At 55.2% G+C, this 26,523-nt stretch overlaps 2 protein-coding genes across 5 annotated transcripts in view; both read left to right on the top strand.

Moving 5' to 3' along the window:
• KIAA1671 (KIAA1671 ortholog) overlaps positions 1-16,178 on the top strand; it is a 125,010-nt gene extending 108,832 nt beyond the window's left edge. For all 4 annotated transcript variants that reach the window (XM_043901511.1, XM_043901512.1, XM_043901514.1 and 1 more), the window contains 6 exons: positions 3,642-3,897; positions 5,333-5,507; positions 6,256-6,380; positions 7,250-7,392; positions 9,990-10,072; positions 11,045-16,178. In XM_043901511.1, coding sequence (XP_043757446.1) covers positions 3,642-3,897; positions 5,333-5,507; positions 6,256-6,380; positions 7,250-7,392; positions 9,990-10,068 — 778 coding nt within the window. In that variant the 3' untranslated portion in view covers positions 10,069-10,072; positions 11,045-16,178. The remainder of the gene's footprint in view (positions 1-3,641; positions 3,898-5,332; positions 5,508-6,255; positions 6,381-7,249; positions 7,393-9,989; positions 10,073-11,044) is intronic.
• Positions 16,179-19,858: 3,680 nt separating this feature from the next.
• CRYBB3 (crystallin beta B3) lies at positions 19,859-25,232 on the top strand. The gene is made up of 5 exons (XM_043900824.1): positions 19,859-19,953; positions 21,281-21,399; positions 22,664-22,796; positions 23,607-23,749; positions 24,922-25,232. The coding sequence occupies exons 1-5, from the start codon at positions 19,879-19,881 to the stop codon at positions 25,085-25,087; spliced, it is 636 nt and encodes a 211-aa protein (XP_043756759.1). The 5' UTR covers positions 19,859-19,878; the 3' UTR covers positions 25,088-25,232.
• The last annotated feature ends 1,291 nt before the right edge of the window (positions 25,233-26,523 follow it).

Here is a 26,523-nt window from a genome sequence, read left to right as displayed (position 1 = left end):
GTTTTGGTTGTCTATCTAGGCTTTTTCTATGTAGATATATAGTGTGTTTATAAACAGAGAAGCATATTATACACACCGCTTCATAAGCTGTGTCAGCATTTAGGATCATCACTATTAGTGCCGTGGAGGGCCCCTCAGGTGTCAGCCTGGCTGGGAGGGAATGTTGTTATGACTGTGCAGAAGCCTGAAGGTTACCACGCATCACCTGGATTCAGGAGGCAGGCAGGCCTGAATTCCAGCTCCATTCTGGCTGGCTGTGGGGTCCTGGATCATTTAGTTTTTTTTTGCCAGATTTTACGAACTCCTCTTCTGTAGAAAGGGTGCATGCGTGCGTGCGTGCGTGCTTAGTCGCTCAGTCGTGTCCGACTCTTGTGTGACCCCATGGAACTGTAGCCAGCCAGGCTCCTCTGTCCATGGGATTCTCTAGGACGGGAGTGGGTTGCCTTGGCCTCTTCCAGGGGATCTACCCCTATCTGGGGATCGAACCTGCATCTCCTGCATTGCAGGTGAATTCTTTACCCACTGAGCCACCTCGGAAGGCCCTGTAGAAAGGGAATGATGCTCACAAAACAGCTGAGGTGTATTAAGCGGATGGGCCCAGCCCTGTTGTAAGCTCTGAAGCATAACATTTAATTCTAGTCCCATCTTGCAGAGACGAAGACTGAGACATGGGGTGGACAGGAGGGTAACTTGTGTTCACAGTTGGCGTCTTTCCCGGCACTTAGTCGTAGGAGTTTGATACGTTGCACTTGTTCATCGTACCTTTTCTTTGTTTTAAAAATGCAGTTTTTCTCCTCTTGCCCTTGGGCGGGATCACACACACAGTAGCAGCTTTGTGGACACCAAGGGTGGGCTTGCCATGTTCTCGGCTCACCTTTCCCACCCGAGGGGCGCAGGATCGCATGGTGTTCTAAAGCCAGGAAGATCTGGGTCAGCCCCAGTGTGGCCGCTTTCCGGCTGTGTCACTGTGTCTTGGTGGTGGGTGTCATCTGTGGGTGTCGTGCCCAGGTATATGGCATGTCCATGGCTGAGTTGGACTCAGACCCAGGTCTCCCAGCTCCTTCCCCTGCCCCCTACCCCAGCCAGGAGCGGGCACACCCCTCCGCTGACTTACATCCCATAGCTGTCATCTGTACCCAAGTTGGGGGGAGGTGAGTGAAATTAGAAATGGGTGGGCTTCCCTGGTAGCTCAGCTGGTAAACACAGGAGATCCTGGTTGGATTCCTGCGTCAGGAAGTTCTTCTGGAGAAGGGATAGGCTACCCACTCCAGTATTCACGGGGTTCCCTGGTGGCTCAGAGAGTAAAGAATCTTCCTGCAGTGCAGGAGACCTGGGTTCGACCCCTGAATTGAGAAGATCCCCTGGAGGAGGGCATGGCAACCCACTCCAGTATTCTTGCCTGGAGAATCCCCAAGGACAGAGGAGCCTGGCCGGCTGTAGTCCATGTGGTCACAGAGAGTCAGACAGGACAGAGCGACTAAGCACACAGGAAAAGAAAAAGGGAAGCACAGGTTTCTAATAGTACCCATGAAGGGCGTTTCGTTTTCTTGTCTAAGCTGTGATATATGGTTAGTTAATGAGCTCACTTAAATTTCACTAGAATGTTCCTGCAGGAGCAGGGGACTGCGAGTCTGGAAGCCTGGGTCCTTGTTTTGCTGTCACTGTCTGACCCTGGGAGTACCCTCTCCCCCGGCCTGTATCCTCCCAGCTCTTACAGGGAGAGGGGGAAACCCGGCCACCGGCATCTCCCCCTGCCCCCGTCCCCGCCCCGTGTCCTGGTATCTGCCGCCCCCTCCTGTCTCTCGGAGGTACTGCAGCTCCTCCTCCCAGAAAGGGCCCAGGCGCGGCTTTACTCCCAGGCCTGAGCAGCAGCGCCACCTGCTGCCCCTCGGTGGTATTTCCCTCATTTTTGGTGGATCTGCTTCAATCCCATCCCACGCCCCACCGTCCTGCTTATTCCAAGTGACAAAATCCTCTCAGAGCTGACAAAAAGCAGGCTGTGGTCCCTGAGTGAGGCACTGGAACACCTGGGTTGACAGCTCTGCCCAAGGGTGAAGTTCCGGGGTCTTTTGGGGCAGACCCTCCCATCAGGGACGTGTTGTCGGCTGTGCCGGTCCCCCCTTCCTTAGGATAAGGCTTTCCTCTGCTCTTGGCTTTGGGGTCTTTTTAAGAGAGGAGCAGGGAGCCTATTTAATTGTAACGTTATAAATCTGCTATCTTTTGTGGTTCCAATTATCCGAGTGGTACTTGGAATACATTATCGTGGGCAGAAATTCCAGGAGGAGAGAGAGAGAGGGTCATGGACCTGGATTCTGGACATGCCCCTTTGGGCAAGCCTCTTCACATCTTTCTGCCTCAGTTTCCTCATCTTTCGCAAGGTTAATATTTAATTTCGTGAGGTTACTCCTATCTTGTAGGATGGTGGGGAGGATGAAAGGATACAGCTTTTCAGCACAGGGCCTGGCTCATGGTAGGCGCTCAGTAAATCTTTGTGGAGTGAGTGAATGAATGAATGGATGAAGCAATGCAGGATCTTCCCCACCTCCCGCTCCTCCACGGTGACGGCCAGTGACAGTTTGATCGCCATCAGCCCTGCCCGACAGAAACGCAGCACAAGTTGCACACCCAAGACATACATGCAGCTGCAATGTTCTAGTAGCCACGTCAAGACAGTAGAAAGAAAACAGGCGAAATTAATTTTTTTAAGATTTTTTTTTCCTTTTTTTAAAGTCTTTCTTTTTCCTTTTTTTTAAAGGCCATTTTTTAAAGTCTTGATTGAATTTGTCACAGTATCACTTCTGTGTTGTTGTTGTTGGTTTTTTTGGCCAGGCAGCATGCAGGATCTTAGCTCCCAGAGCAAGCGTCAAACCCTCACCTCTTGCACTGGAAGGGGAAGTCTTAACCACTGGACTGCCAGGGAAAATCCTGGCGAAATTAATTTTAACAGTATATTCTATTGAACCTAATACACAGTGTGTGTGCTAAATCGCTTCAGTCGTTTCTGATTCTGTGCAGCCTTATAGACCACAGCCCACCAGGCTCCTCTGTCCATGGGATTCTCTGGACAAGAATACTGGAGTGGGTTGCTGTGCCCTTCTCCAAGGGATCTTTCCCACCCAGGGATCAAACCCACGTCTCTCATGTCTCCTGCATTTGCAGGCAGGTTAATGCCACCTGGGAAGCCCCACTGAACCCAATAGACTCTTTATAAATACTGTCCTTGTAACATGTAATCACTGTAAAGTTATTACTGTGATATTTTACTTTCTTTTTCACTCCAAGTGTTAGGAATCGGCATCTACTCTGTACTCTTGGCCCAGCTCAGCCCTCACTCGCCCCATCACAAGGGCCCAGAGGCCACAGATGACCCACGGTTCCCCCACTGGGTAGCACAGAGTTAGAGGGCCTTGAATGGGGGAGTGGCTCCTCCCCTTCCGCACCTGTCCAGGTGTTCTAGAGGCACCGTGGACAGCACCTGGCTGGGCCCAGGATGGTTCTTGTCACTGGGATGTCTGTCTCTTATTTCCTGGCATACAAAGCGTGCCCCACATCCTGCCTTCTGCAGATTCCCTTCCTTGACATCCAGGTCTCAGAAGCAACCTGCCTGACCACATCTCCCTCCCTCCCTCCCATTCTCGTAGCTTGGCCCCCGAGTCCCCGTCCCCGGACAGCAGTGCCACCTCGGCTTGGAAGCAGCCCCCCAGCAGCCGCCTGTCCTCGCTGTCCTCCCAAACGGAGGTCACCTCGGCTGGGGACCAGCACGACTGTTCCAGGGACCAGCGGAGCACCAGCGTGGACCGATCCAGCACGGACCTGGAGTCTACTGACGGGATGGAGGGGCCGCCCCTGCCGGACGCCTGCCCCGCAAAGAAGGTGGACGACTTCTCCTTTATCGATGTGAGTCGGTAGTTGGGAGCAGTGCTGGAAACCGTCCTGTCTCTTCTCTTTTTTTTTTTTTAACTCAGGATGTTCTGCACCAGTCTGAGGCTGCAAGGGGGGCCCCAGGGGAATGGAACCAAGTCCCCCTCAAGCCAGCCCCTGCATCGCTGTGGCTCCCTCCCACTTCCTCTGAGCCTCAGAAACTGGCTGTTTGGTGACCACTAGAGCTGCATGCTCTCCTCTTAGGGAGGGCAGATCCTTTATGATTTCCGTCTCTCTCTAGCTACCGCCACCCCCGACCAGCCCCCGCACCGGACACCATCGTGGCCGGTTTGGGAAACAGCTCCGCAGACATCAACACCCTCTTGCCGCCCCCACCGGGGTGTCTGTCACTTACCAGTTCTGGGAAATGAGTCACTGAAATTAGCTCATCATTGCTAACTTAAAAGGCCCCGGGTGACAGAATTTCTCCAAAGTGGACCTGAGAGGAAGAATCCAACATTTCACACCAGGACCCGAGCCGGCGGGGCACAGAGACGCCTCGCGTAGGAACAGCTCTCGGCCATGAGCCTGGCTCAGATGCTGCTGGAACCGGGGCTGTCCATGCCTGGGCTCCCTGAAGTCTTGCAGCCCCTCTAGGAAGGGGATATCATTCCATTTTTACAAATAGGGACACCTCAGCTCAGAGAGGGTAAGTCCCCTGCTTGAGGTCACACAGCTAGGAATTGAAGTGACCGGGATATGATCCCCAGGCTCCCATCTCTTCACCGTGGTCTCCTGGGGGATCACTGAGCCACAGCTGCCCCACCTCCTCCTTGCTGGGCTCAGCCGGGGGGGTCTGCCCCCGCCCGGCCCTTCCAGCAGGAAAGGTGGTGATCTTGGAAACCATCACTGACCCTCCCCCCGCCTCTGCTCAGAGCATGCTGCTTGAAAACAAATGCCTGGTACTGAGTAGGCTGCTCCACCAGCTCCCCCCTGCCTCCTGAATTACTGTGGGTAGAGGAAGGACCACCTTGAGAATCTCAGCTCGTGGACCCTGTGTGGAGTAAAATCAATGTAAGGATTTAGTTAAGGCGATATGTTCAATTGTTTATTCAACAAACAAACAAACGTGTATTGAGCTCCCGTTAATGTACTGCTGCAGCTCACCTGCTCGGATGGTGTCACCAGGAGGGGGGCGGTGTTTGCATTATGTGCCCACAATGTGCCAGGCACTGCGTGGGGCACTCCGGGTTCATTTGATTCTTAGAATCAGCCTACGTGGTATCCTTCACAGGGAATGTAGGCTCGAGGCCTTAGGTTCCTAGGAGAAGGCGGAAATGCTGGTCCGCGTGCCCCCTTAGATGGCATCTTGTGCGTATCAGCGCAGCTACGCACCCTCCCGGGGGCGGTGCCCTCCCTTTATGTCTCCGGAGCTTCATCTTTTCCCTCTTCTTCCCCGCCGCTCCGACAGCAAACCTCAGTGCTCGACTCAAGTGCCCTCAAGACCCGGGTGCAGCTCAGCAAGAGCAGCCGCCGCCGCGCTCCCACCGCCCGCTCGCTCCGGCGCAGCCGCACCAGCGAGCCAGACGGCAGGTCCGCCTGGGAGGAGGAGCCCGACAGCGCGTGGATGTTCCGGGACTCCACGGGTACGCCCCGTCTCCTCCGCGGGCGCGCACTGGCTCACAGGAACGAGTTAGGGTAAACCCTGGGAATAGCTTTCTGACTTTGAAGGCTGCAGGACATCAGAACGCAGTAACATAAGAAACTGTGATTTCTCATTACACCGAGCTTGCCAGAAGCTAAGTAGGAAAATTTTTTTGCCGATTCTCTATTAATTGGGGCTCCATAGGTTGCAAGGGACTGAGACACAACTTTAGGCTTTCACTGTTTCCGCTTTTATCATTATCCGAGTCACCCTTACCCTCTCTGCCGTTTTCTTGGCTGGCCTTTTCGTCTAGATTCTCGAGTTGAAAGACCAGTTCATTTATTACGAGTCTTTTGGGGTTTCTGATCCGTCATTCACGGCTATAGGTTTTCCTCTGAGGGCTTCCTTGTCTGCATTCCATGTCAAAACGTAAGCTGGATCTTAAAGAGCAGATAGGAATTAGCCAGGGAAAGGTATTCTGGGTGAAAACAGCAAGGGGGTCAAAGGGTCAGAGATGTGGAAAGAATATTCCGTGGGTGTGGCGGGGCTGGGGAATCTCAAGGAGGGTCTCTCTAAGCAGTTCAGCCTTGCCCAAGCGGGGACTAGCAGGAATCTTGCTGCAAAGGCAGGGCCAGTTCATGGCGAACCGTGTGATTCCTGGCTAAAGGGTTGGACTTGGTCTGTAGACAGCCAGCCAGAATCTCAGAACGGTGGCTGCCATTGACTTCAGGATCCTTTCTTTGCAACAGAGGAGAAATCCCCGAGGAAGGAGGAGTCAGACGAGGAGGAGAGGACGCCCAGGGCCGAGAGGTCACCCGTCTGCAGACCTCAGAGGATGCCTGTATTTCCCGGCGTGGACCCGGCTGCACTAAAGGTGTGGGACCTAGCATCCAGAGCTGCGCGTGGCCGCAGAACAGACAGGCCCGTGTTTCTCACCCGCCTCCCCCCTCCTCTCCTCTCTCCCTCCTGGCCTTGCTGGAGGCAGGGACAGGCCCTGCTTACAGGACGGGGCAGAGGCCCTGTGGAGGCTGCCGGGCTTTTTCTCAAATGAGTCCCGGGGTCGGCATTGGGCAGACCTCAGGCGGATCCCACTTTGGAAAACCCTGTGACTTTGGGCAAACCCTTCGACCTTTGACCTTTAGGCTACTCCTCTATAAAATACAGAAAGCCAGCCTCCACCCCGGAAACGCGTGTCCTGGAGCTTAGGCCTGGAAGAGTCCGGAGCCCAGTGCACAGGCTGCCAGGCGGGCGGTGGTGGGGACGACCACGCAGCAGGGGCTGTGCCACCGTTACCCGCGGGGCCAGGCGCCATCTGCCGCCGTCGGAGCCCCGGCCCGCCCTTCCAAGCCACGCCATTCCCTCCGGGTCCTCCAAAAATGATGGCCTTTTTCTCCTGCGAGTCTGATAGTCAGAAACCCCACTGATTCACATTCACCAGAACGAGGAGCTTAGAAGAGCTGGTCCTTGGCCATAAGATGAACTCTTGTCTCCATCGTGGGGTTCTCAGGAAACTAGAGGAGACGGAAGGGCCTGTGATGAGGACACCACTCGTGGTGGCCTTTCAGCCAAAGATAATGTGATGGTGTGAATTTCTGATGGTTGTTTGATCCCAGTGGTCACGGGTGGCCTCTTGGACTACAAACCCGGCCTCTGATTTTTCTTGGCCTCCACGGTCAGGTAGGATGGGGCCCTTCCCCAGGCCAAAGGCAGCTTACAGACTCCACCCTTGTCTTCTCTCTCCAGGCTCAGCTGCACAAGAGGCCAGAGGCAGACAGTCCCAGCGAAGCCCCTGGCTGGGCCCCCCAGCCCAAGACCCCCAAGTCTCCCTTCCAGCCTGGGGTGCTGGGCAGTCGCGTGCTACCCTCCAGCATGGAGAAGGATGAGAGGTGAGAGCGTGGCTGACACATAAAAGTTAGGACTTGTTCCTGATACTGTTATCGTCATACAAGAGCCATGATAGGGCAGGGGTTGGCCAGCTATAGCCCACAGGTCAAATTCAGCCCACCATCTGTGTGTGTTAATAAAGTTTTATTGGCACACAGCCATCATGGAAGGGTTGTGTTTGTTAATAAAGTTTTATTGGCACACAGCCATCATGGAAGGGTAGTGTTTGTTAATAAAGTTTTATTGGCACACAGCCATCATGGAAGGGTAGTGTTTGTTAATAAAGTTTTATTGGCACACAGCCATCATGGAAGGGTTGTGTTTGTTAACAAAGTTTTATTGGCACACAGCCATCATGGAAGGGTTGTCCGCGGCTGCCTTCTTCATGCGCCTGCCGCTTGATGCGTTGACACAGACACCCTGTAACCTTCAAAGTCCAAGTTACTTACTGTCTACCTTCATATCTGCCCTTGGTGATAGAGGAAGGCAGAAGAAGGGTTCAGAACCCAGACTTGAGGAAGGGTGTGGGAAAGGCTTCCAAGAGAAGGCATGCCTGAGCTGGGTCATGAAAGACAAAAGAGGCAGCCAAAGTCACGTGCAAAGGCCCAGAGACCCGGTAGAACTGGGTGCTGTGGGCAGTGTGTGATACTGGAGCACAGAGTGGGCTGTGGGAAGCAGAGGTCAAGAGGATGAGAGAGGGAGAAAAGGCAGAGGCAGAGACGGTGGCTATCTCTCTCTTTTTTAAAAAAAGTATTTATTTACTTGGCTACTCCAGGTCTTAGTTGTGGCACACTGGATCTTTAGTCCCCGCTTGTGAGCTCTAAGTTGCAGCACGTGGGATCTTAGTTCCCTGACCAAGGATCAGACCCCGGCCCCCTGCATTGGGAGCGCAGAGTCTTAGCCACTGGACTACCAGGGAAGTCCCGAGATGGTGCCTCTCTCTTGCTCTGGGGACGCCAGAATTGCCCTGGAGTCAGCTAAGGGTGCCAGTGTTTCTCCAGGGCGGGAGGGGCCCCCAGACTAGGGGCCCCCTGGTCGTGAGCCTCCATAAGGAGGCTTGCTTGGGGGCACTCAAACCCCTTTCTAACCCCAGGGGACCTCTCCTTCCTCGCAGACCCCCACCCCACCCCCAGCCAAGTCACCAGCGTCCCCAAGCCCTCCAGGACTGTGGAGTCGGTAGATTTCTCTGAGACCAACAGAGGTCAGGTCTTGTGTGAACGTGTGTTTGATTATAAAAGTCATACACCCTCACCGTAGGAACTGTAGAAAATATAAAATGAATATAAAGCAGGAAAGAAAACCAGCCAGGATCTGACACCACTGCTGCCCACCTCCACCCCCCACTCAAAGACGACCATGGTGAAATTTGGGCTTTTCTTCCTCAGTGGTTTTTAAATGTAGTCAAGATTATAGCATACACTACACACAGCTTCTTTTCCGGTTACATGTTTCATATGATGGTTCTTCCATGGCCATCAAAGTCTTCATAAGCATGATCTGTCTTTCCTTTAAAAACATTTCAAGAGTTTCTGTTTGACTTCATTGTTTTTGTTCAAATGATGTGTTCTCATGACAAGCCATTCTGAGGACAAAGAAAAGATACGTAAAGAAGAAAGTGAAAAATAAAACACTCAAAAGGGTTGTCATTCAGATGGTAATGACTCAAGTGTATTCACTTGGGGAAAATGAACTTGTGACCTGAGTGCTTTCTGGATGTATAGTCTTCAGTTTTAGAAAAAGCTGAAACAGATTGTACCTCCCTCAAACAATTGTTGTTAATTATTCGATAAACATAAGGCCTGTCTAATCTATCTATATCTTACAGGCATTGTACTAGTCAGGGTTCTCCAAGGAAACATAGCCCATTAAGATGTATACTCTGGAAAAGAAAGAAAGAGAGAAGGCTTTATTTTAAGGAATGGGCTTTCATGATTATGGAGGCTGACGAGTTCTGAAATCTGCAGGCCAGGCAGGCAGGCAGGAGACCTGGGGAAGAGCCAGTGTCGCAGTTCAAGTCCCAAAGGCAGTATCTTTTCTGAATTCCCCCTTCTGGGGAGGTCGGTCTTTTTTCATTAAGGCCTTCAGCTGGTTGGATGGGGTCCACCCATGTTAGGGAGAGTAATCTGCTTTATTCAGAGACCACTGGTTTAAATGTTAACCTCATCTTAAAAAAAATTAAATAAATATCTTCACAGAAACATCTAGTATAATGTTTGAGCGAGCAGCTGGATACTGTGGCCTAGCCTAGAATTTTAACCCTCACCAGCATTTGCATGGGTAGAGAGATGGACGGATGGATGGATATTTGGGTGACGGATGGATGGAAATAATTTTATGTGAGCCTGAGTTTCTGCTGCAGATGGTTTCATAGAATGAACGTACCATGATGTATTGAACGTTTCCCATTTGGGAATTTGGGGGTGCCTTGGTTAGTTCCTGTCTCAATCACACAGACCTGGGTGTCTTTGCCACCCGCGAGCGTGGCTCAGCCCCCCCACCCTGGCACAACGGTGGGAGACTTGGGTCCCACACAGCCCTGCCCGCAGGCCCAGCCCTCACTCAGGCTGGCACCTGACTCCCACTGGATTTGTGGTTTCAGATCGGAAGAGCCCTCTCCCCAGTGGCTGAAGGAGCTGAAATCCAAGAAGAGACAAAGCCTGTATGAGAATCAAGCTTGAGCAGGTATGGGGGTGGCCCTGGAGTGGGTACTCGGGCAGAGCCTGCAACCCGAGGAGTAGGGAACTTGGGCCGGGAAGCAAAGGCTCGGAGACTTGAAGTGCTGTACCTTGGAAGGAGAAGGGAAGACGTGGGTGTGGGTGTCCTGGGTTCCTGGAAAGATGAGGGCAGTGGTCTGCTACAGCTTAGGGAAAACCACTCCGCTGGGCAGCCTGGGGTGGGAGGGACGGGCAGGACTCTGGTCTCATGCCCTCGGCCAGCCCTGCTCGCTGAATCTCAGCCCCACTTCGTAAAATGACATCAAAGATCAGCTTTGATCTTTGCCCCTAACTGCCCCCAATTTCTACATTCCTGTGTAGTCTGCACGAGGCTTCCCAGGCGGTGCCAGTGGTAAAGAACCCGCCTGCCAGTGCAGGGCATTTAAGAGATGCAGATTCGATCCCTGGGTCTGGAAGATCCCCTGCGGGAGGGCACGGCAACCCACTCCAGTGTTCTTGCCTGGAGAACCCCACGGACAGAGGAGCTTGGCGGGCTACAGTCCATGGGGTCACGAGAGAGTCGGATACTAATGAAGCCACTGAACACACACACACACACACACACTCACGTATATAATAGACTCCAAAAGTATCTCTGAGTTCTCCTATAAACTGCGCTCTAGGGTTTTGGAGAGGGGATCCGAGCCTGTGTCTGTTCAGCGTTGAGTGCTGTACCCGTGATGTCTCAGTCAGGCCTCCAGCAGTCCATTTGAGGGTACCCAAGCTGGCCCCCTGACCTGACCCTAAACTGCAGGCTCGTTCCATCGTATCCGCCGCCCGCCGCCTTCTTCATCCCACTCCTCAAAAAAAAAAGAAAACGCCTTTCCTGGCCCGTGGCTTGTTGGGGTGGCATCTTGGGGGGCAGCAGGAAAGCTTTGCGGGCTCGATGCTGGGGAGAAGTGGGGTCTCACGTCCCCCTGCTGACACCTGTCCTCTCCAGACAGGGGACACCGCCACGTCTAACGAACAAGCCTTAACTGTCCGAACCCGAAGACGAGGTCCCGCCGCTGCCGTTGCTTCCTGCACATGCCTGGGTCCCTCTGGTCGGTCTGTCCGTCAGGTGGAGAAGGCGTCCCAGTGCCCGCCCCCCGCAGGCTCCCCCGATGGATCAGGGAGGAAGGCTCACCCTTCACAAGCCCGTGCACCGTCTCCGCAGACAGCTCTTCAGGCTGGGGAAGAGACCGAGCGGTCCAGAAATGTCCATGCTGGTGGTTTTGTTTTTTTGGGATTTTTTTTTTAAACATAAAAATGTGCATTTCTACGCATTTTTAGACCCCTGCGAAGCTCCAGGAACATGGATATAAAGGCTGGACCGTCTCCCCTGGGTTCTGAATCATGAAAGCGCCTCTTTCGCCCCTCACCCCAGGGCCGATCTTTTTCAAAAGGACATTTCCAAGGAAGATGAACCCCATTCATTTCCTGCTGTAACCAGCGGTCCAGGCAGTACCACCGGATTGCGGGGGTGGGGGGGGGGCAGGTCTCGATTGCTCCTTTGGCGAATTCCTTCTCCCTTTCAAAGAAATCAGCAGTTCCAATCTTTAAACACCCTGGCCATGGTTCCTTCAAGTCTGTTTATCCTCCCAGCGAGGCTGTGTGCAGGGCCGGCCTGTTGCCTTGTTCCTCCCATCTGTTTGCTTCAGAAGGCGATAAAGCAATAATCTCACCAACTTTCTCTGAAATTCAGTACCTATGTATGTTTTCACGCTACAGAACAGGAGGAGAGGCGTGCGCGTAGTCTGCTTGAAGTATCCGATCATCTCAGGTTTTCTTCTCCCCGCCCCCAAGCGTTTTAAACGGCCATTGCCACGCTCGTGTACATTTTGCTGGTTCCTTCTCGTGAGAGCTCCGAACTTCTGTGGGGTGACCTTCGCTCTCAAGGCTTCCAAAACCGGCAGCCCAAACGGCAGTGCCTTTCCCTCCCAGACATCAGACCCGCCCCTGGAGTCTTTTTCTGCAGAGTCCTTTTCTGAACACGACCTGAGCTGCTGGCTGGCACGGAAGGAAGCGCTCCCCATTGGCCTCAGGGCACACGGTGAATGAGGGGTCCTTTGGCTTTGTTCTCGCCTCTCCTTTGTACCCACCTCCCCCCCCAGCCCCCCAGTCCTAGCTGACCAGGTGCTTTTTCTAGGTCCAAATGCAGGAAGGGAGGGCCTTGCTGAAAGCCCGTCTCTGGAGGGGAGTCCTTCCACTCCCCTGACCCCCAGTCCAGGGACTCCAGACAGACCTGGAAGATGCTGGGTAACCAGGTACAGCCTTGGCTGACCTCTTGTTCTTGCCAACTCTAAGCTCATTCCCAGAAACCTCCAAGACCTCTGGGATCTCCAGTCACTGTCTTACTGTGTCCTCTTTTTTTTTTTTTGAAATTTCTGCACACTAGCCTCCTCCACCTCTTAGGCCCAAGGCTTCAGCATACATCCCAGAGATGGCCGGCCCACCTGCCACGTCTGGAGTCGCCATAAACTTTGTGCCAACCTTGCCCGGGAGCCGCCCACCTGAGAGAAGGATGCTTGGGCAGGTCATAGAGCCGCCCACAATTGCTACGGGGCGTGGGGGCTGAGCTTGCTAAGTCTCTCTTTGAGAAATCCATTCTTTGCCGATGTTGTCAAATCACACCTCCCTTCTCCCTGGCCACCCGCTCCGTCCTTCAGTCTCTATCGTCGCCCCATCTCTCCTTCCTCTCTTTTCTCCCTTCACTGCCTCTTCCCTCTCTTGGAGGATGGAGACCAATCCTGTTGCTCTGGGTTACGACCAACACCTGGGCCAGAGAGGGGTTGTGGCTCAGACAGTGGACAGTGACTGAGGCGGAGTGGGGGGCCCTCCCCCACAAGTCCTGTGGGTTAGAGTTAGGACGGGCCGTGGTTGGAGCCTGTCGCCGGCAGCTGTGTGCTTCTGTGTCCGGAGGGTTGGTCCTGCTTGACCGTAGTTTGCATCCTCTTCATCCCCTGAGTTTGCAGTCAGTCCGTTCTCTCTCCGGCCATTTGGGGATTTAATCCTTTCAGGATCTGTGTCAGTTGATTTTTTTGTCTTCTTTTTTTAAGATGCAGTTCACCTTTTATTCATTGTGATGCAGTGACTTTGCAGGTCAACAGGTCCCCTTTGAAAGGCACGCTGGGTGTGCCTTGACCCTGACCCCTCTCCCTGGCGGTGGTCTTCCCGTGTCTTTCTCAAGGCGCGGAGGCCCCTTGGTTCCGTCTCAGGCAGCGCGAGTGACCTGCTGTGTTCAGTCAGGACCCGCCAGGCTCAGTTCTCCATCAGTCATGTTTCAGCCCAAGTTTACCCTAGAGGAAAGGAAGAAACCCTCAAAAACGAGATCAACCTGGAGAGCGTCTACCTAACCTCCCACTCCCGGACTGGAAATAAAAATCCATTTAATTCCTTGGTGACGAGGATGGGCAAAGTCCATCCCTTGAAACTGACCGCAGCAGCCTCATCCCTCCCCCGCAGAGCAGACAGTCTCAGTGGGTCAAGGAGCCACCAGCTCAACGCAGGCTCCCGGGACCTCCGGCTCTGGCCGCGATCTGTACAATGACGTCTCCAGCGACCGCCGCTCTGCTGGAAGCCTCTGCAGACAGCCGGCTAGGCCAGTGGGTTCTTTTACGTCTCCTCTTTCTAAGCGGGGTGAGCCCTTGGGGGCCACGCAGGGGGTTGTATGTATGCTGGTTTCTTGAGTTCTCCTGGAGCTGCCTTTGGAAACCTGTCTCCTTTTCAACGGACTGAATGATGCCTTAAGCATTCGTCAGCAGTCAAGTCACCCGCCCTCATCCAGCCCTCCTTGCCTGGGCCTTTGGTGTTCTTTAAATGACAGTTTTATACAGAATGCATCCAAAATAAGATAGCTAGATAGGTGATTTTTTAAAAGTATAATCTCTCTTTCTCTCTCTCTCTCTCTCCCTCCCTCTCTCTCCCTCCCCTCTTCCCTCTCCCCACCCACTTTGCACATCAGCATTTTAACAGCTGCTCTTTTGATGAGTGCATATCACTTTCCCCTCCAGTCGATCCCCCCTCTTCATGGTCTCTTGCCTAAGGTAACAGATGCCTTTGACGTGTAAAATTCCACGGCGAGGCCTCAAGAGTCAGTGTTGTGGAAAATCCCTCAGCGCCACCTGAGAAACTCCGGTGGAAGAGATGCGCCCGCCCTCCCCGCCCCCCAGTGTGTAGGACATCGGGGGCTTTGAGCGACGCGCCCCGACAGCCTCCAGTTGCCTGGGATTCGGGGAGAGGGCAGTCAGATGGGGAGGTTTTGCAGGGGACCAGCCAAGCCGCATGCTTCCAGTGCTTTCTTCTCTGCTTCCCCAGAAGAAGTGAGGCCAGCTCTGGGTATTGGAATGGGCCCGAGGCCCTCAGCCTCAGAGACTGTGCAGGTGATTTGGAAAACCCTGAGGCATGGTTTCCCCGAAGGAGAGCTCAGCTGCTCCGCCCGGTGCTGCTAGCTGCCTTGTCCGTTTATGTCTCGCTTCGCGTCGCCCCCAGACAGCCCAGGAGCCGGGCGTGATTGCAGTGCTAGCACCCTACAGACGTGTGGTCAGATCTTCTCCAAAGTGAAACGCTGGCGTCCAGGTGACTCAGGTCCCGCGTGGAAGACAGCGTCCCGCCCGAGGAGAGGGCTCTCCAGGCAGCCTCCCTCCTCCTCCTCCCCCATCCCTGTGGTCCTTCCCACACCACCCTGCCCCTTAATGCGGGAAGCTGGACGACGATGGCCTTTGTGTGAACCAGCATTGCGGGTGAAGCCTATGGGGAAGGGGGGGAAGGCTCTTTCCGCTGGGAATTGCCCCTCCCTCCTATTTCAGCCGTGGAGTTACTACTCGGACTGTGTCTTTCCTCTTTCGACGTGTGTTGAAACAGGAAAGGGAAAGAAAAGAAAAAAGCCCCATGGCATCTTGATTCCATGAGGTAGGAGGGACCCACCCCGCATCTGGATGGGAGTTCATCCCGGGCTCCGCCCTCTTAGGGGACTGCTGGACTCTGAGTCCCGTGCTGAGAGCTGCCAGGTGCCACCGTGTTGGGATTCTGGGCAAGGCAAGGGTCTGGAAACGCAGAACCACGTAGAAAGCCGGTAGGCACGAACGCGCTGGGTGTTGGCCAGTCTGTGTCTCCTTTGCTTTCCGCCCCCCGCCCCCCATCACCCCTCTAGAGATATCTTTTGTCTGGATTGGCTTCTGCGGGGGGGGGGGGGGCAGACCAGAAAGCCAGGTTCTTGGAAAGTCAGCCTGAGATCTCTGGCAAGGTCACCCCTCAGCCGCTCCCCATCATCCTCCCCGAATCCCCTTGTCTGTCACCCTCACACCCGGCACCACACCATCTCATGAATCAGCCTGGCACTTTCTTAGTCATCTCTGCTGGCGTCGTGCCTGCCTAAGAAAAAATATATATATAATGCCAGTTGTGTGAAAGAGTGATCTCGTTCCACACAGCCTTATAGATCCTGTAAATACGGGGCTTGTAAAAGTCATCTGTTGTGTTACGGGAAATATTTTGTACTGCGTTGCTTCTTAAGTCATATCAGTATCCTCCAAGTCCTAGACTTCCCCGATGACTACGATCCTTAGAATGCTCTGTAAGATGGGGGGCAGTGGAGATGTGTATATATATACCTACACCATTGTATTTTCCTGACCTTCCTCCTGGGTCCCTTCCTCCAATATTTGAGTCACGATCAAAAAGGAACTCGAGTCCTGTGTGCGGGAGAGTTGAAGCGTCCTGCCAACTGGTGTCCTCGCAGTTGCCTTAGAATTCACGGACTCCAGGGGCTTTGAATGGAAGGCGGTCGACCGGCACTTTATTCAATCCCAGAAAGGACCTCTAATCATGTGACTGAGAATTCATCCAGAAAAAAACAAAACAAAAAAAACTATATTTTTAACGTCAAAACCAACGGGGCTTCCCGGACCTCTCAGAGTATCGGATGTCTACAAGTGCTTTTCTATTTTGTAACTGTAAAGAGATTTCATACGCACAGCAGAGCAGTTGGGAGTCTGGTCGACTGCCCTAAAACACAATGACCTTTTGCATGTACAAAGATGTCACATTCAGACTCTGGAAACAGCAAATAAAGCTTTGACGCGAGCTGCCCTGGAGACCTCAGCGTGTCGGTGTGTGAATGAATGGACTCCCCCACGCATGCATGCCTGTCTCCCGCTGAGTCAGTCCCTCCACCGCGCTGAGGGGGGCCAGTCTGGGGGGCCCGACTGCGGGAGGGCGCAGCAGGGGTCCTGGGAAAGGGGGCCCGATGGAGGCAGAGCCGGATCTCCACTCAGCATGAGCTTGAGTCCCCAACTCCACTTCCTCCGGGCTGTGGGGTATCTCTGGACCCCCACGCTCCTCCAGAACAGAGGCGATGCGAGTGACATGATCCGGCAGACGTTAAAGGCAGTGGCCCCGGGTGGACTCTGCCCGTCTGCGCGACATCTGGCAAAATGACAGGCGGTGTCTTTTAAATTATCTCAAGGAGGGAAGGGGCGTGCTCCTGGCATGTAGCGAGTGGAGGCCAGGGATGCTGAGCAGCATCCCCCACTGCTCAGGACAGCCCTCCTCCCCTGTCACAAGGAATAATCCCAGCCCCGCTTGGCAACAGCGCCAAGACCGAGAACTCTAGGTTAAAGACGGGTGGCATGCGAGATCTGGGCACATGGGTCTTCAGGACCCTAAAGGAGCTGATGGGGGGGGAGGTGGTCAGGGGGAATCAGGCCTGCTGGGCCATCCCCACCTCTGTCACCCCCTGATGTCCCCGGCGGGTGCCGGCTGCATCTCAGGTTAAGGGGCTGAGACCAACTCTGCTATCCACGAGCCCCAGAAGGAAGCAGCCCCTCGGTCTGAACTGTCAGCAGTGGGCAGGGTCCTCCGTGATTAAGAAAGTGAGGCCGCCCTGCTTTGCTCCCGTGATCTCAGTGGCTCGAGGAGACAGAAGCTTCTCCCCTGGCAGATGAGGAGACTGTGGCCGTGACCTTCATTCACTCCCCCAAGGTCACACAGATCCACCGGGTTCCAGAACCCCGCTGTCACCCACCTCTCCGGGGATGCTGGGGTTTGCGCTGACTTGAGGATTTTAGCCAAAAACGAGCAACAGCTAAAGAAAACCCTCAGCTTAACAATTCACTCCTTTGCCCCGTCATTTATTTTATTGCTTCAGTAACCTCTGAATACAAGTTCCTCTCTTCTGAGAGGAGAGCGCTCCTCTGAAATCTTGGTTAAGCTGCAGGGGTGTGCATTGAAGAAGCAGTGACCTGTGGACACAGCTTGCTCACAGATGCACAAAATGCTCACAGGTGAGCAGACACTCGGGCGCAGTTCAAAGCCATGGCGCCCGACGCCGTGATGCTGAGTGTAATTCCCACGGGAGGCACTTGGTGGCGCCAGTCGCTGCTTGGGGCTCACCCTGCTTCTATAATGGCTTGTTATAAAATAAAGGCTGAATGCAACTGTTGTTTTTCGCCCTTTTTCATAAAAGCAAAGGTCCCCTAGATTTTTTTTCTGTTATAGAAAACAGGTACTAATGTAGGTCTTTCATAAAAGCAAAGTGGCTTGAGGCGAACTTTTGAAAACTGAGGAAATTATGTAGCTGTCACAGGCGAAATTATACTTTGTTAGACACGCACACAAAATGCATGGATCTAATTTTTTGGTCATAAATGAAGTGACTGTTGTGATCATCTTTATTTCTGCTGAGGCTGAGAGCTGGACCCTGGAGCAGGCCAGCCCTTCCACCTCCTGTCTGCTGTGTGACCCTGGGTAAGTGACTTCACCTCTCTGAACTGTCTCCCCCTTTAAAAAGTGGCAATCACAATTTCTCTCCTCAAGGGAGCTTCGTGAGGACTGAACACACACTGCTCATGAAGCTGGCCCAGCACCACGCACATAGTAGTTCTCCCATAAATGGTCACTGTCGTCCGTAGATGCCTTCAGTATGAAGAAAAGGAATCTTTGCTGGGTCTGTTACCGCGTCTCATGGAAATGTGTGGACGGATTTACACCCACCTTGGAAGGGATGTTCATGGTGATCTGACTTCCGTGGCACATGGGAAAATCGAGGAATTCTAGGGCCTGGCGCTTTTAAGAACTGGAGCCATTCCAAGGGTGTCGCGCATCCCAAAAGGAAGATGCTGGCCCTGAGAAGCCAGAGCAGGAAAGTCGGGGGCACTGAGACCTTGGTGCTGCGGGGCTCCCCGGGAAGCTGACACGGCCCACCTGCCCCCAGGAAGTCATCAGAGACCACGGCTGAGGACAGAGGCGCAGGGGCCTCCCCGGGCCTGCTATTGAGGTGAAGTGGCGCGCACGGAATTGGGTGGACAGGGCGCTGCCTCAGCAAGCCGGGTTGTGCTGGGCTGTCAGAAAGTGCCCATAAATAGGGCAGTCCCGGCAGCAGCGGACTGAGTCTGCAGACAGCGCCGGCCCCCTCTCTCCTCACGGCGACTGCAACAGGTGCACTCCGGGGGCGCGGGGACGGGGAGGCCGGCCCAGACCTGGGTGGTCTCCGGGGGAGGGGGCATGCATAGTTGGCCCCCTGCATCAACCGGGGATCCACATGAGGGCCGGAGCTGAGAGGGAGGACTCAGGAGAGCCCCCGAGCCAGCCGGTGTCTGACGGGGTGCGCAGGGTCAAGCCCTGGGGTGTGAGCTTAGGGCAGGGGGCCTGCAGAGACTGAGCACCGCTGAGGAAGGGGAGTGGGCAAAGTGGGGGGCTGGCACCTCTGCTGAGAGTCCCCCCGGACCTGGCCCCATTTCCAGGCCCCACTTTTTGACGAGGCAGGACACAGGCAGGCAGACAGCATCGCTGGGCCTGTGTGCTGTGTATGAGGGCCACGCAGCCCATCCGCTCCCAGGAATGTGGGGGGTGGCTGTGATGCCTTCCGGACCTTGGCGGGCGGCATCTGAAATGGGCATGTGTGTGTCCCCGAGAGAGAAGCGGGCGGCTGTTTTTGCGCAGCAGGTGGAAAGTGGCCATGTACAGTAATCACGGGAGCCTGTGTGTGCGCGCGCTTATGGGTGTGTTTATGAACAGAACAGGCCTGTGTGTCTGGGTGTTTGGCATCAGGCAGGCCCTTCCACGTGAGAATTCAGGCCCAGCAGCGTGTGGCCTCGTCCCTAGGGATGCGGGGCTGCCGTCTGTCTGTCTGTCTGTCTGTCTGTCTGCATCCGTGTCTCTTTTTTAAGTGGCTGCTATATGGTTAGTGCTCTGTAAACGCATGCGGAATGAAAGCAAGCTGAGCGGGTGTCCCAGGGCCTGCTCCCCAGCATCTTGCTTTCTCTAGACGTCCGTCCGCCTATTTCCCACTAGTCCGTGGCCCCCTGTTCCTCTCAATCACCAGCCCAGGGCAAGGGACCAACTCGGTTCTCTTGGAATCTTTGGCAAATGAAGGAATTGGTGAACAGAAGCCTACTGCCTGGGGGGCGGATGTGGGAGCGATCCTAGAGGAGGAGGCTCCCCGAGGCCCGCACCCCACCCCCTGAGCAGAGTCTTCAGGTGTCGTGTCCCCCCAAAGCTCCGGGGGAGGGGAAGGGCACGGGCTTTGGAGCCCCATCCCAGCCTTGCCTCCCTGGGCCTAGGGATTTCCACCTGTAAAGTGGGTATCCACCTCCCCTGACTGTCCCAGGCCCTGTGGGCCACAGTAGATGCTCGGTGGATGTTTGCTGAATGACTGAAGGTTGGTTGTGAGCACCGACCACATCTCAGAGGCAGTCGGGTTCTGGAGCTTGTCCTCGACTCCAGGCACCTGGGGTCCCCTCCGGGCGCACCTGGTGACCATTTGCTTTGATCGAAGCCACAGGGGTTCCCGTGGAGATGGCAGAGCAGCACAGCACACCGGAGCAGGCTGCGGCCGGCAAGAGCCACGGCGGCCTCGGGGGCGGCTACAAGGTACGGGGTCAGGGGAGGGGCCCCGGGGGGCCCTGGGTCCTCGGGGCCCGCCTCCCGGCCAGGCAGCCCCTCTCCAGAAAGCAGCAGCAGCCCTTCCAGCCAGCCAGCCAGGAGCAGGAGGGCACCTCCCCTCTCTGCAGCTCTTGCCTCTTCTGTGTCCTCATCTGCACGGGGGACCTGGTCACACCCACGCTGCCGGTGTCGACGGGGCTTTCAGGAGACACGGCGCTGACCCTCCTGCCTGAGCTCGGTCCAGTCCCTGGGCCTCTCTGGACCTCAGCAGCCCCACCTTTAACCTGGGGACAGCGCCCACGCCTCTCAGGGAGGGCCAAATGCCGGTGCCGTCACCACGGCCAGCAAATGGAGAAACCCGAGGGCTGGCGTTTGTGGGCTCTCTCCGCCCTTTCTAAGCTATGCCGGGGGCTTTAATAAGGTGGGGTCCCAGGATGGATTGACTAAGGAAGTAAGTGGGGTCTCTGACCAGACGGGGCAACACCGGGAGGGGAAGAGCAGCAAGGCTTGCCTGGCTCTGCGCCTGATTCGTGGGTGACTCAGCCTTGCCCTGTGGACCCCCAGCTACCCCCTGCCAGAGAAGCGGGCATCACTGCCAGCCCTTCCTGGCTCCTTTCGGCATCTGTGGGCTTTCCCCGGGCCACAGAGGTGCTTATGAAGAGCCAGTGGACTTTCTGAATCCAGGACCTCCACTTGACCTGCTGTGCAGCCCAGGACCCTTTCTGAGCCTCCCTTGACCCTTGTGTAAAATGACAGGAGCTGATGTTCCCCAGGGACCCGCTGCAGAGACAGTTAGTGCTTCTAAGCGGGTGAAAGAGGCAAAACCCCCTTCTGCCTTAGCAGCCCCTTCCTCGGGGGCACAGGGGCAGGTGAAGTTCAGCTAGTGCAAACTGGAGTTTTATTTGCTCTGCCCAGGACTTTCAAAATGGAGACATCTCACATTAAGGAAATGACATATTGCGGCTTCTCTCGAAAAGCATAGAAGGGGGCCCACAGCCCCTCCTGACCACAGCAGCTTCGTTTCCCCACAGTCCTCCCTCCAGTCATTTTGGACCTTTCGCTTTACTAAGTTCTGCCCTGGTTCCGGCCAGACACCCAGCTTGCGGGCCCCTGGTTTAATGGGGATTCCTGGAGGCGTTGCCCTCTGTGGCCACCAGGGGGCAGGGCAAGCCCGCGGCGGCGCTGGCTTCAGGCCGGTTCCAGGCAGAGCTGATGGAGCAGGGGGTGGTACCTGCCTCCAAGGCCCTCCCCGGCAGGACATGGGCTGGGGTTGGGAGCCCGGCCCGATGGGATGCTGAGGAGGCTGCCCTTCTAGGTGATCGTGTACGAAATGGAGAACTTCCAGGGCAAGCGGTGCGAGCTCACAGCCGAGTGCCCCAACCTGACGGAAAGCCTGCTGGAGAAGGTGGGCTCCATCCAGGTGGAGTCGGGCCCGTGAGTACCCGGACCCCCAGCCCTCCTCCCAACCCTGAGCCCCCTGGGAGTCGGGAGGGCCAGGAGCAAGCTCTCAGTCTGCTGTGGGGCCTTAGGCAACGCCCTCCCCATAACTGGCCTCAGGCTTCCCACCTGTAAATAGGAGCATTGAACTGTGATTCTCTTGAACTCCCTCCAGCCCTCCATCTCTGGGGTCAGTAGCAGAGCACTGTGCAGAGAGGACAGAGGAAGACTCTGGCACCTGGCTCGCTGCCCAGCCAGTGGGGTCTAATACTTTTTAATGATGATAGCATCCAAATTCTAATGTGCTTGATATCCTGGAATGGCTTTCCTGGTGGCTCAGGGGTAAAGACTCTGCCTGCCAATGCAGGAGACTCAGGTTCGATCCCTGGGTTGGGGAGGACCCCCTGGAGAAGGTAATGGCAACTAGTATTCTTCCTGGGAAATCCCATGGACAGAGGAGCCTGGCGGGCTCGTCTATAGGGTCGCAGAGTCAGGCACAACTTAGTGACTAAACAGCAGCAACAATACCCCTAAATCCTCACGACTGCCCACTTGACAGATGAGGAAACTGAGGCCAAAGTGGCTATAACTGTCCTGTCCACGTCCACCCAGCAAGCAGGAGTCCCATTCAGTTCAGTTCAGTCACTTTAGTCGCTCAGTCGTATCCGACTCTTTGCGACCCCATGAACGCCACACCTCCCTTATCCATCACCAACTGCTGGAGTTTACCCAAGCCATGTCCATTGAGTCAGTGATGCCATCCAACCATCTGCTGGACCCTAAATTCTTCAGATGGAAAATCTAAGCTTTGGTGCTAACCACTTGGGTGAGGTGTTTCACCCTCTGGGCCTCTGTTATCTCATCTGTCAAATGGGGATAATAGTGTATGCACTTCAGAGTTTTTGTGAAAATGGACAGAGGGATGTACTAAACGACAGTATAATTGTAATAATAAGAATAACAATCTAATAGAGGAATTAGAGGAAGAGGAGGAGGGGGAGCAATAAGCGAAGGAAAAAGAGGAGTTGTCGATGGAATCCTTGCTGTGTGCCAGGCCTTGTTCTTTCCCAGGCTGGTTTTCTGGCTCAGAGTCTCAGCTCCTAGCAAGTTCTAGTAACTCCCTCGATACCAGGACTAGGGTTGGAGGAAAGGGGCATGGTCAGAGGTCAGCAGCTCTCGGGCACCACCCTCTCCCTAGACATGGGTCCTCCCCACCCCAGGGCAGCACAGATGAGTGACCCAGCCCTCCTTCCTCCTGTAGGTGGCTGGCGTTTGAGCGCAGGGCCTTCCGCGGGGAGCAGTACGTCCTGGAGAAGGGGGACTACCCTCGCTGGGACGCCTGGTCCAACAGTCACCACAGCGACAGCCTCCTGTCCGTCCGACCCCTGCACATTGTGAGTACAGCCCCTGGAAGCCGGACACGCCGGGGGCTCCCGAGGCAGGCTCCTCTCACGAGCTCAGCCAAGGGCTCGGCTGGCACGGGCCTGGCCCGGGGAGAGCCCTCGTTATTTCTGATCTGAGTGGTTTTGGGGGGACAAGAAGCCAGCTACTGAATGGGCGCTGGGCTGCGGGTCGGGAGGCCAGGATTCATATCTTGCGTTAGCCAGCAGGTCACTGGCATGTCCCTCTGTAGCCTTATTAAAATCAGGAGCCATGTGGTCCAGTCGGACCCATACAGCCTGGTAAACGGCTCCAGAAAGTAACTGCAAATCAGCTCAAGTCCTTCCCCTGTGTTTCTCCAACACCTGAAAGAGGCCGGGTGCATGGTGGCTCAGTAAAACGTCGCTTTTCCCTCCCACCTGCTGACTCAGGCTCAGGGCTAGCCCCGCCCTTCCTCTAGCTCACAATGACTGATGCTCCTTGGGGGCGGGGAGGGGATTGGGAGGAGGAAGGCCAGGTAGACCGACTCAGAATCTGCTTTCATAAAGTGGGAATGTTTCTACATGAGTGATTCTGGTCTCCTACCACCTTCTCTGTGCCTCAGTTTCCCTATCTGCTAAATGACGAGGTTTAACCAGACCTGAAAGCCCCTGCTCTCGGCCTCACGGCTCTCTGGCTCTGGAAGTCCTAAGGAGGCCAGCTCTGGGGGTGGGCATTACTCTGCGGTGCCTTGAGCCTTTGCTGGAGCCTCCTGGGCCCTCTGTCCTGGCCGTGGGAGCAGCTGGCTCATCCCATGGTCTTGCCCTCCGTGGTCTTGCCCCCAGGATGGCCCGGATCACAAACTGCATCTCTTTGAGAACCCGGCTTTTGGCGGCCGCAAGATGGAGATAGTGGACGATGACGTGCCCAGCCTCTGGGCTCACGGCTTCCAGGACCGCGTGGCGAGCGTCCGGGCCATCAACGGGACGTAAGGGACCCGACCCCACTCTCGGCCCTTGCCCTGTCCTCCAATTCACATTGCCTTGGGTTCCAAACGGAATCTCTGTTCACAGTTTCCTACATAGCTGACACTTCTGGCTCCCCAGGGTCTGGAGGCCCCTCATCCAAGTCAGGGGCCCTACACCAGCCTTGCTCAAAGCCCCCATTATTTGAATGTCCACCTGCTTGCATTCCTGTACCATTGGATTTCCAGGAAGCCTTGACTTAGAGACAGTTTTTGTTTTTTTTTAACCAAGTGAAATCTGCACTCCCTTACTTGTCTGCATCAAAGTCTTCACTCCTTTTCTGAACTCCCCTAGGCCTTGAAGTTCAGATTTGTTTTTCCCCTTTCACAGTCTTTGTCCTTCTCACCAGGAGACCCAGCATGTATGTATGGGTGGCCCGAGTGGTACATAGGAGATCAGGCTCTGCTCCCCCCTCCTTCTAGGCTTGATATCTCTGTTAATGCAATCTTAGGGTCACTCTCCCTTTGTCTAGGCAACTACATCTCACTTGTGGGCTTGTGACATGGGGTTGGGCCTTGAGAGGTGCCACCTCTACCACATAATACCATATTCAACAGTTTTTCACTGAGGATCTGTGTGTGTAGGGTATGGGGGCAATAAGAACTACACAAGTCCCATCATTGTCCCTTGGGAATGTCACAGTGTAATAGGGAAACAGACAAGGAAACAGTTATTCACAATTCGTAGTGATCAGAACTGTGGACATGCAGGGGCTCTGGGGGTCCTGATGAGGTGCTTGATTTAGCCTGAGGCAATCAGGAAGGGCTTTCTGGAGGAGGAGATGTCCCACTTGATATGTAAAGGTTGCTATGAAAGAGAGGATGAAATGAGGATGAGGCAAGGAACAGCATTCCAGGCAGAAGGAACAGCATGTGTAAAGGCTCAGAGACATGCAGGTTCAGAGAAAGCACACTAAGCCAGGCTGGAGTGTGGGGTACGAAGGAGAAACGAGAGGTAAGGCTAGAGCCTCGTCTGTGAGCGGGGCGAGGAGTCTGAGTTCATCCCCAGGGCCTCGGGAAGCCAAGGAAGGATTCGGGCAGGTGGAGAGCGGGCTCAGAGGCTGGTTTTGAAAGACTGGGTCTGGCTGGGAGGCGAGAGCCCGGAGGCTTCTCACGCTGACCTCGCCTCCCTGCAGGTGGGTTGGCTACGAGTTCCCGGGCTACCGCGGGCGCCAGTACGTGTTCGAACGGGGCGAGTACCGCCACTGGAACGAGTGGGACGCGAACCAGCCGCAACTGCAGTCCGTGCGCCGCATCCGCGACCAGAAGTGGCACAAGAGAGGCGTGTTCCTCAGCAGCTGAAGGGCGCCCAGGCCCCAGGGGCCCAGGCCCGCCCCGGGGGGCAGCAAAGGCAAGAAGAGGCGGCTCCAGGGCCGGGGTGAGGGCCTGCCGGGCCACCCTTCCCCCGAATCTGCTCAATAAAGCCTGGGGCCGGTCCCCCACCTGCCATGCTCCTCCGAGTCACTGCATGAGGGGGCGGGCCCGGCGTGGAGCCCGGGGAGGGGCAGGTGAGGGAGACTGCGGCTGGAAGGTTCTGAGGGCCCCAGGGGACGGCAGTGAGCTGTGCTCCCTCTCCAAGCCCCCGGTTCTCATCGGGTGAACCCTGGTCTTGTGTCTGTCCGCCTGCGTCTCCATCTGGCAGTCTGTCCGTCCATCCATCCTTCTAGTCTTCCTTCCGTATTTCTGTGTTTTCTTCTGTCCATTGGTTTATCCATCCTTCCTTCTACCCACTCATCTTTCTTTCCGTTCCGGCAGTTCTTCTTCCTTCCATCCATCCTTCCATCCGCTATTCATCCATCCATCCATCCATCCACCCCTCCCTCCATCATCTATCCATGCATCCACCCTTGCGGTCACCCTTTCACCCATTAATCCATCCATCCTTCTTCTGGCCCATCCACCTGTTTGTCATCCCCCCTCCATCTCTCTGCCCATCTCTGTTTTCATTAATGTATTCAACAAATGCCAGGCCCTGTTCAAAGCCTGAGGTCACAGCAGAGAACTGAACGAAAGTCCCACTGTCCCCGGAGCTCACCTTCTATGAGAGAGACCAAACATAAATGAACGAGTTTGACCATAACGTCAGGAGGTGGCCAACGTGAAGGACAAGAAAGCGGGATTCAAGGATGCAGGGTGATGGGGTGGTGGTCAGAGAACTCCACTCTGAGGTGACATTTAAGCGCAGACCTGAGTGAGCTGTGGGAACATTCCAGGTGGAAGGAAAACAGGCTTTGCAGCTGAGTGTTGGAGACACAGCAAGGAGGCCAGTGGGTCTGGAATGTGTTAGCTGAGAGACTGGGAGGGGTCAGCGTGTAGGGCTCTACCGGCCCTGGCAAACTCTGACTCTTCTCCAGGAGGTGGGAGCCACGGAGAGTTTGAACAAGGCGAGTTTGAATGGTCTGCCTTTGGGTTTCACAGGACCGCTCCAGCTGGGGCCCAGAACACAGTCAGTGGGGCCAACGGGGAGGCAGGGGGACAGGTTGGGAGGCTCCTGCAGAGATCGGGGTGAGCTGAGATGACGTGGTGCCCCGACCGTCTCTCTCCCATGCTCAGTGGCCGCCCCCTGCCCTTCTGCAGCCTCGGTTCGATGGCTGAGCCCCCACCCCGCCCCTGACTCCTGACCGTCACTGCTCTGAGCCTCAGTGGCTTCATCCGGCCCAAGGGGGCTGCCGCAGCACCGGGTAAACACATGAGTCTCCTCTGACCTCCCTCCCGCCGTGGGAAGAGGAGGGACTGTC

This window comes from Cervus elaphus, chromosome 5 (genome assembly GCF_910594005.1).
Source record: "Cervus elaphus chromosome 5, mCerEla1.1, whole genome shotgun sequence".
Classification (NCBI taxonomy): Eukaryota; Metazoa; Chordata; class Mammalia; order Artiodactyla; family Cervidae; genus Cervus; species Cervus elaphus.
This window is presented reverse-complemented; position numbering and strand designations above follow the sequence as displayed.

What these genes read in the sequence shown, in the direction of transcription:
- CRYBB3 (XM_043900824.1), top strand. Translation starts at nt 19,879, where the DNA reads ATGGCAGAGCAGCACAGCACACCGGAGCAGGCTGCGGCCGGCAAGAGC. An exon ending in ATCCAGGTGGAGTCGGGCCC is followed by an intron (nt 21,400 to 22,663) that starts GTGAGTACCCGG and finishes TTCCTCCTGTAG; the next exon opens with GTGGCTGGCGTTTGAGCGCA. An exon ending in CCGTCCGACCCCTGCACATT is followed by an intron (nt 22,797 to 23,606) that starts GTGAGTACAGCC and finishes TCTTGCCCCCAG; the next exon opens with GATGGCCCGGATCACAAACT.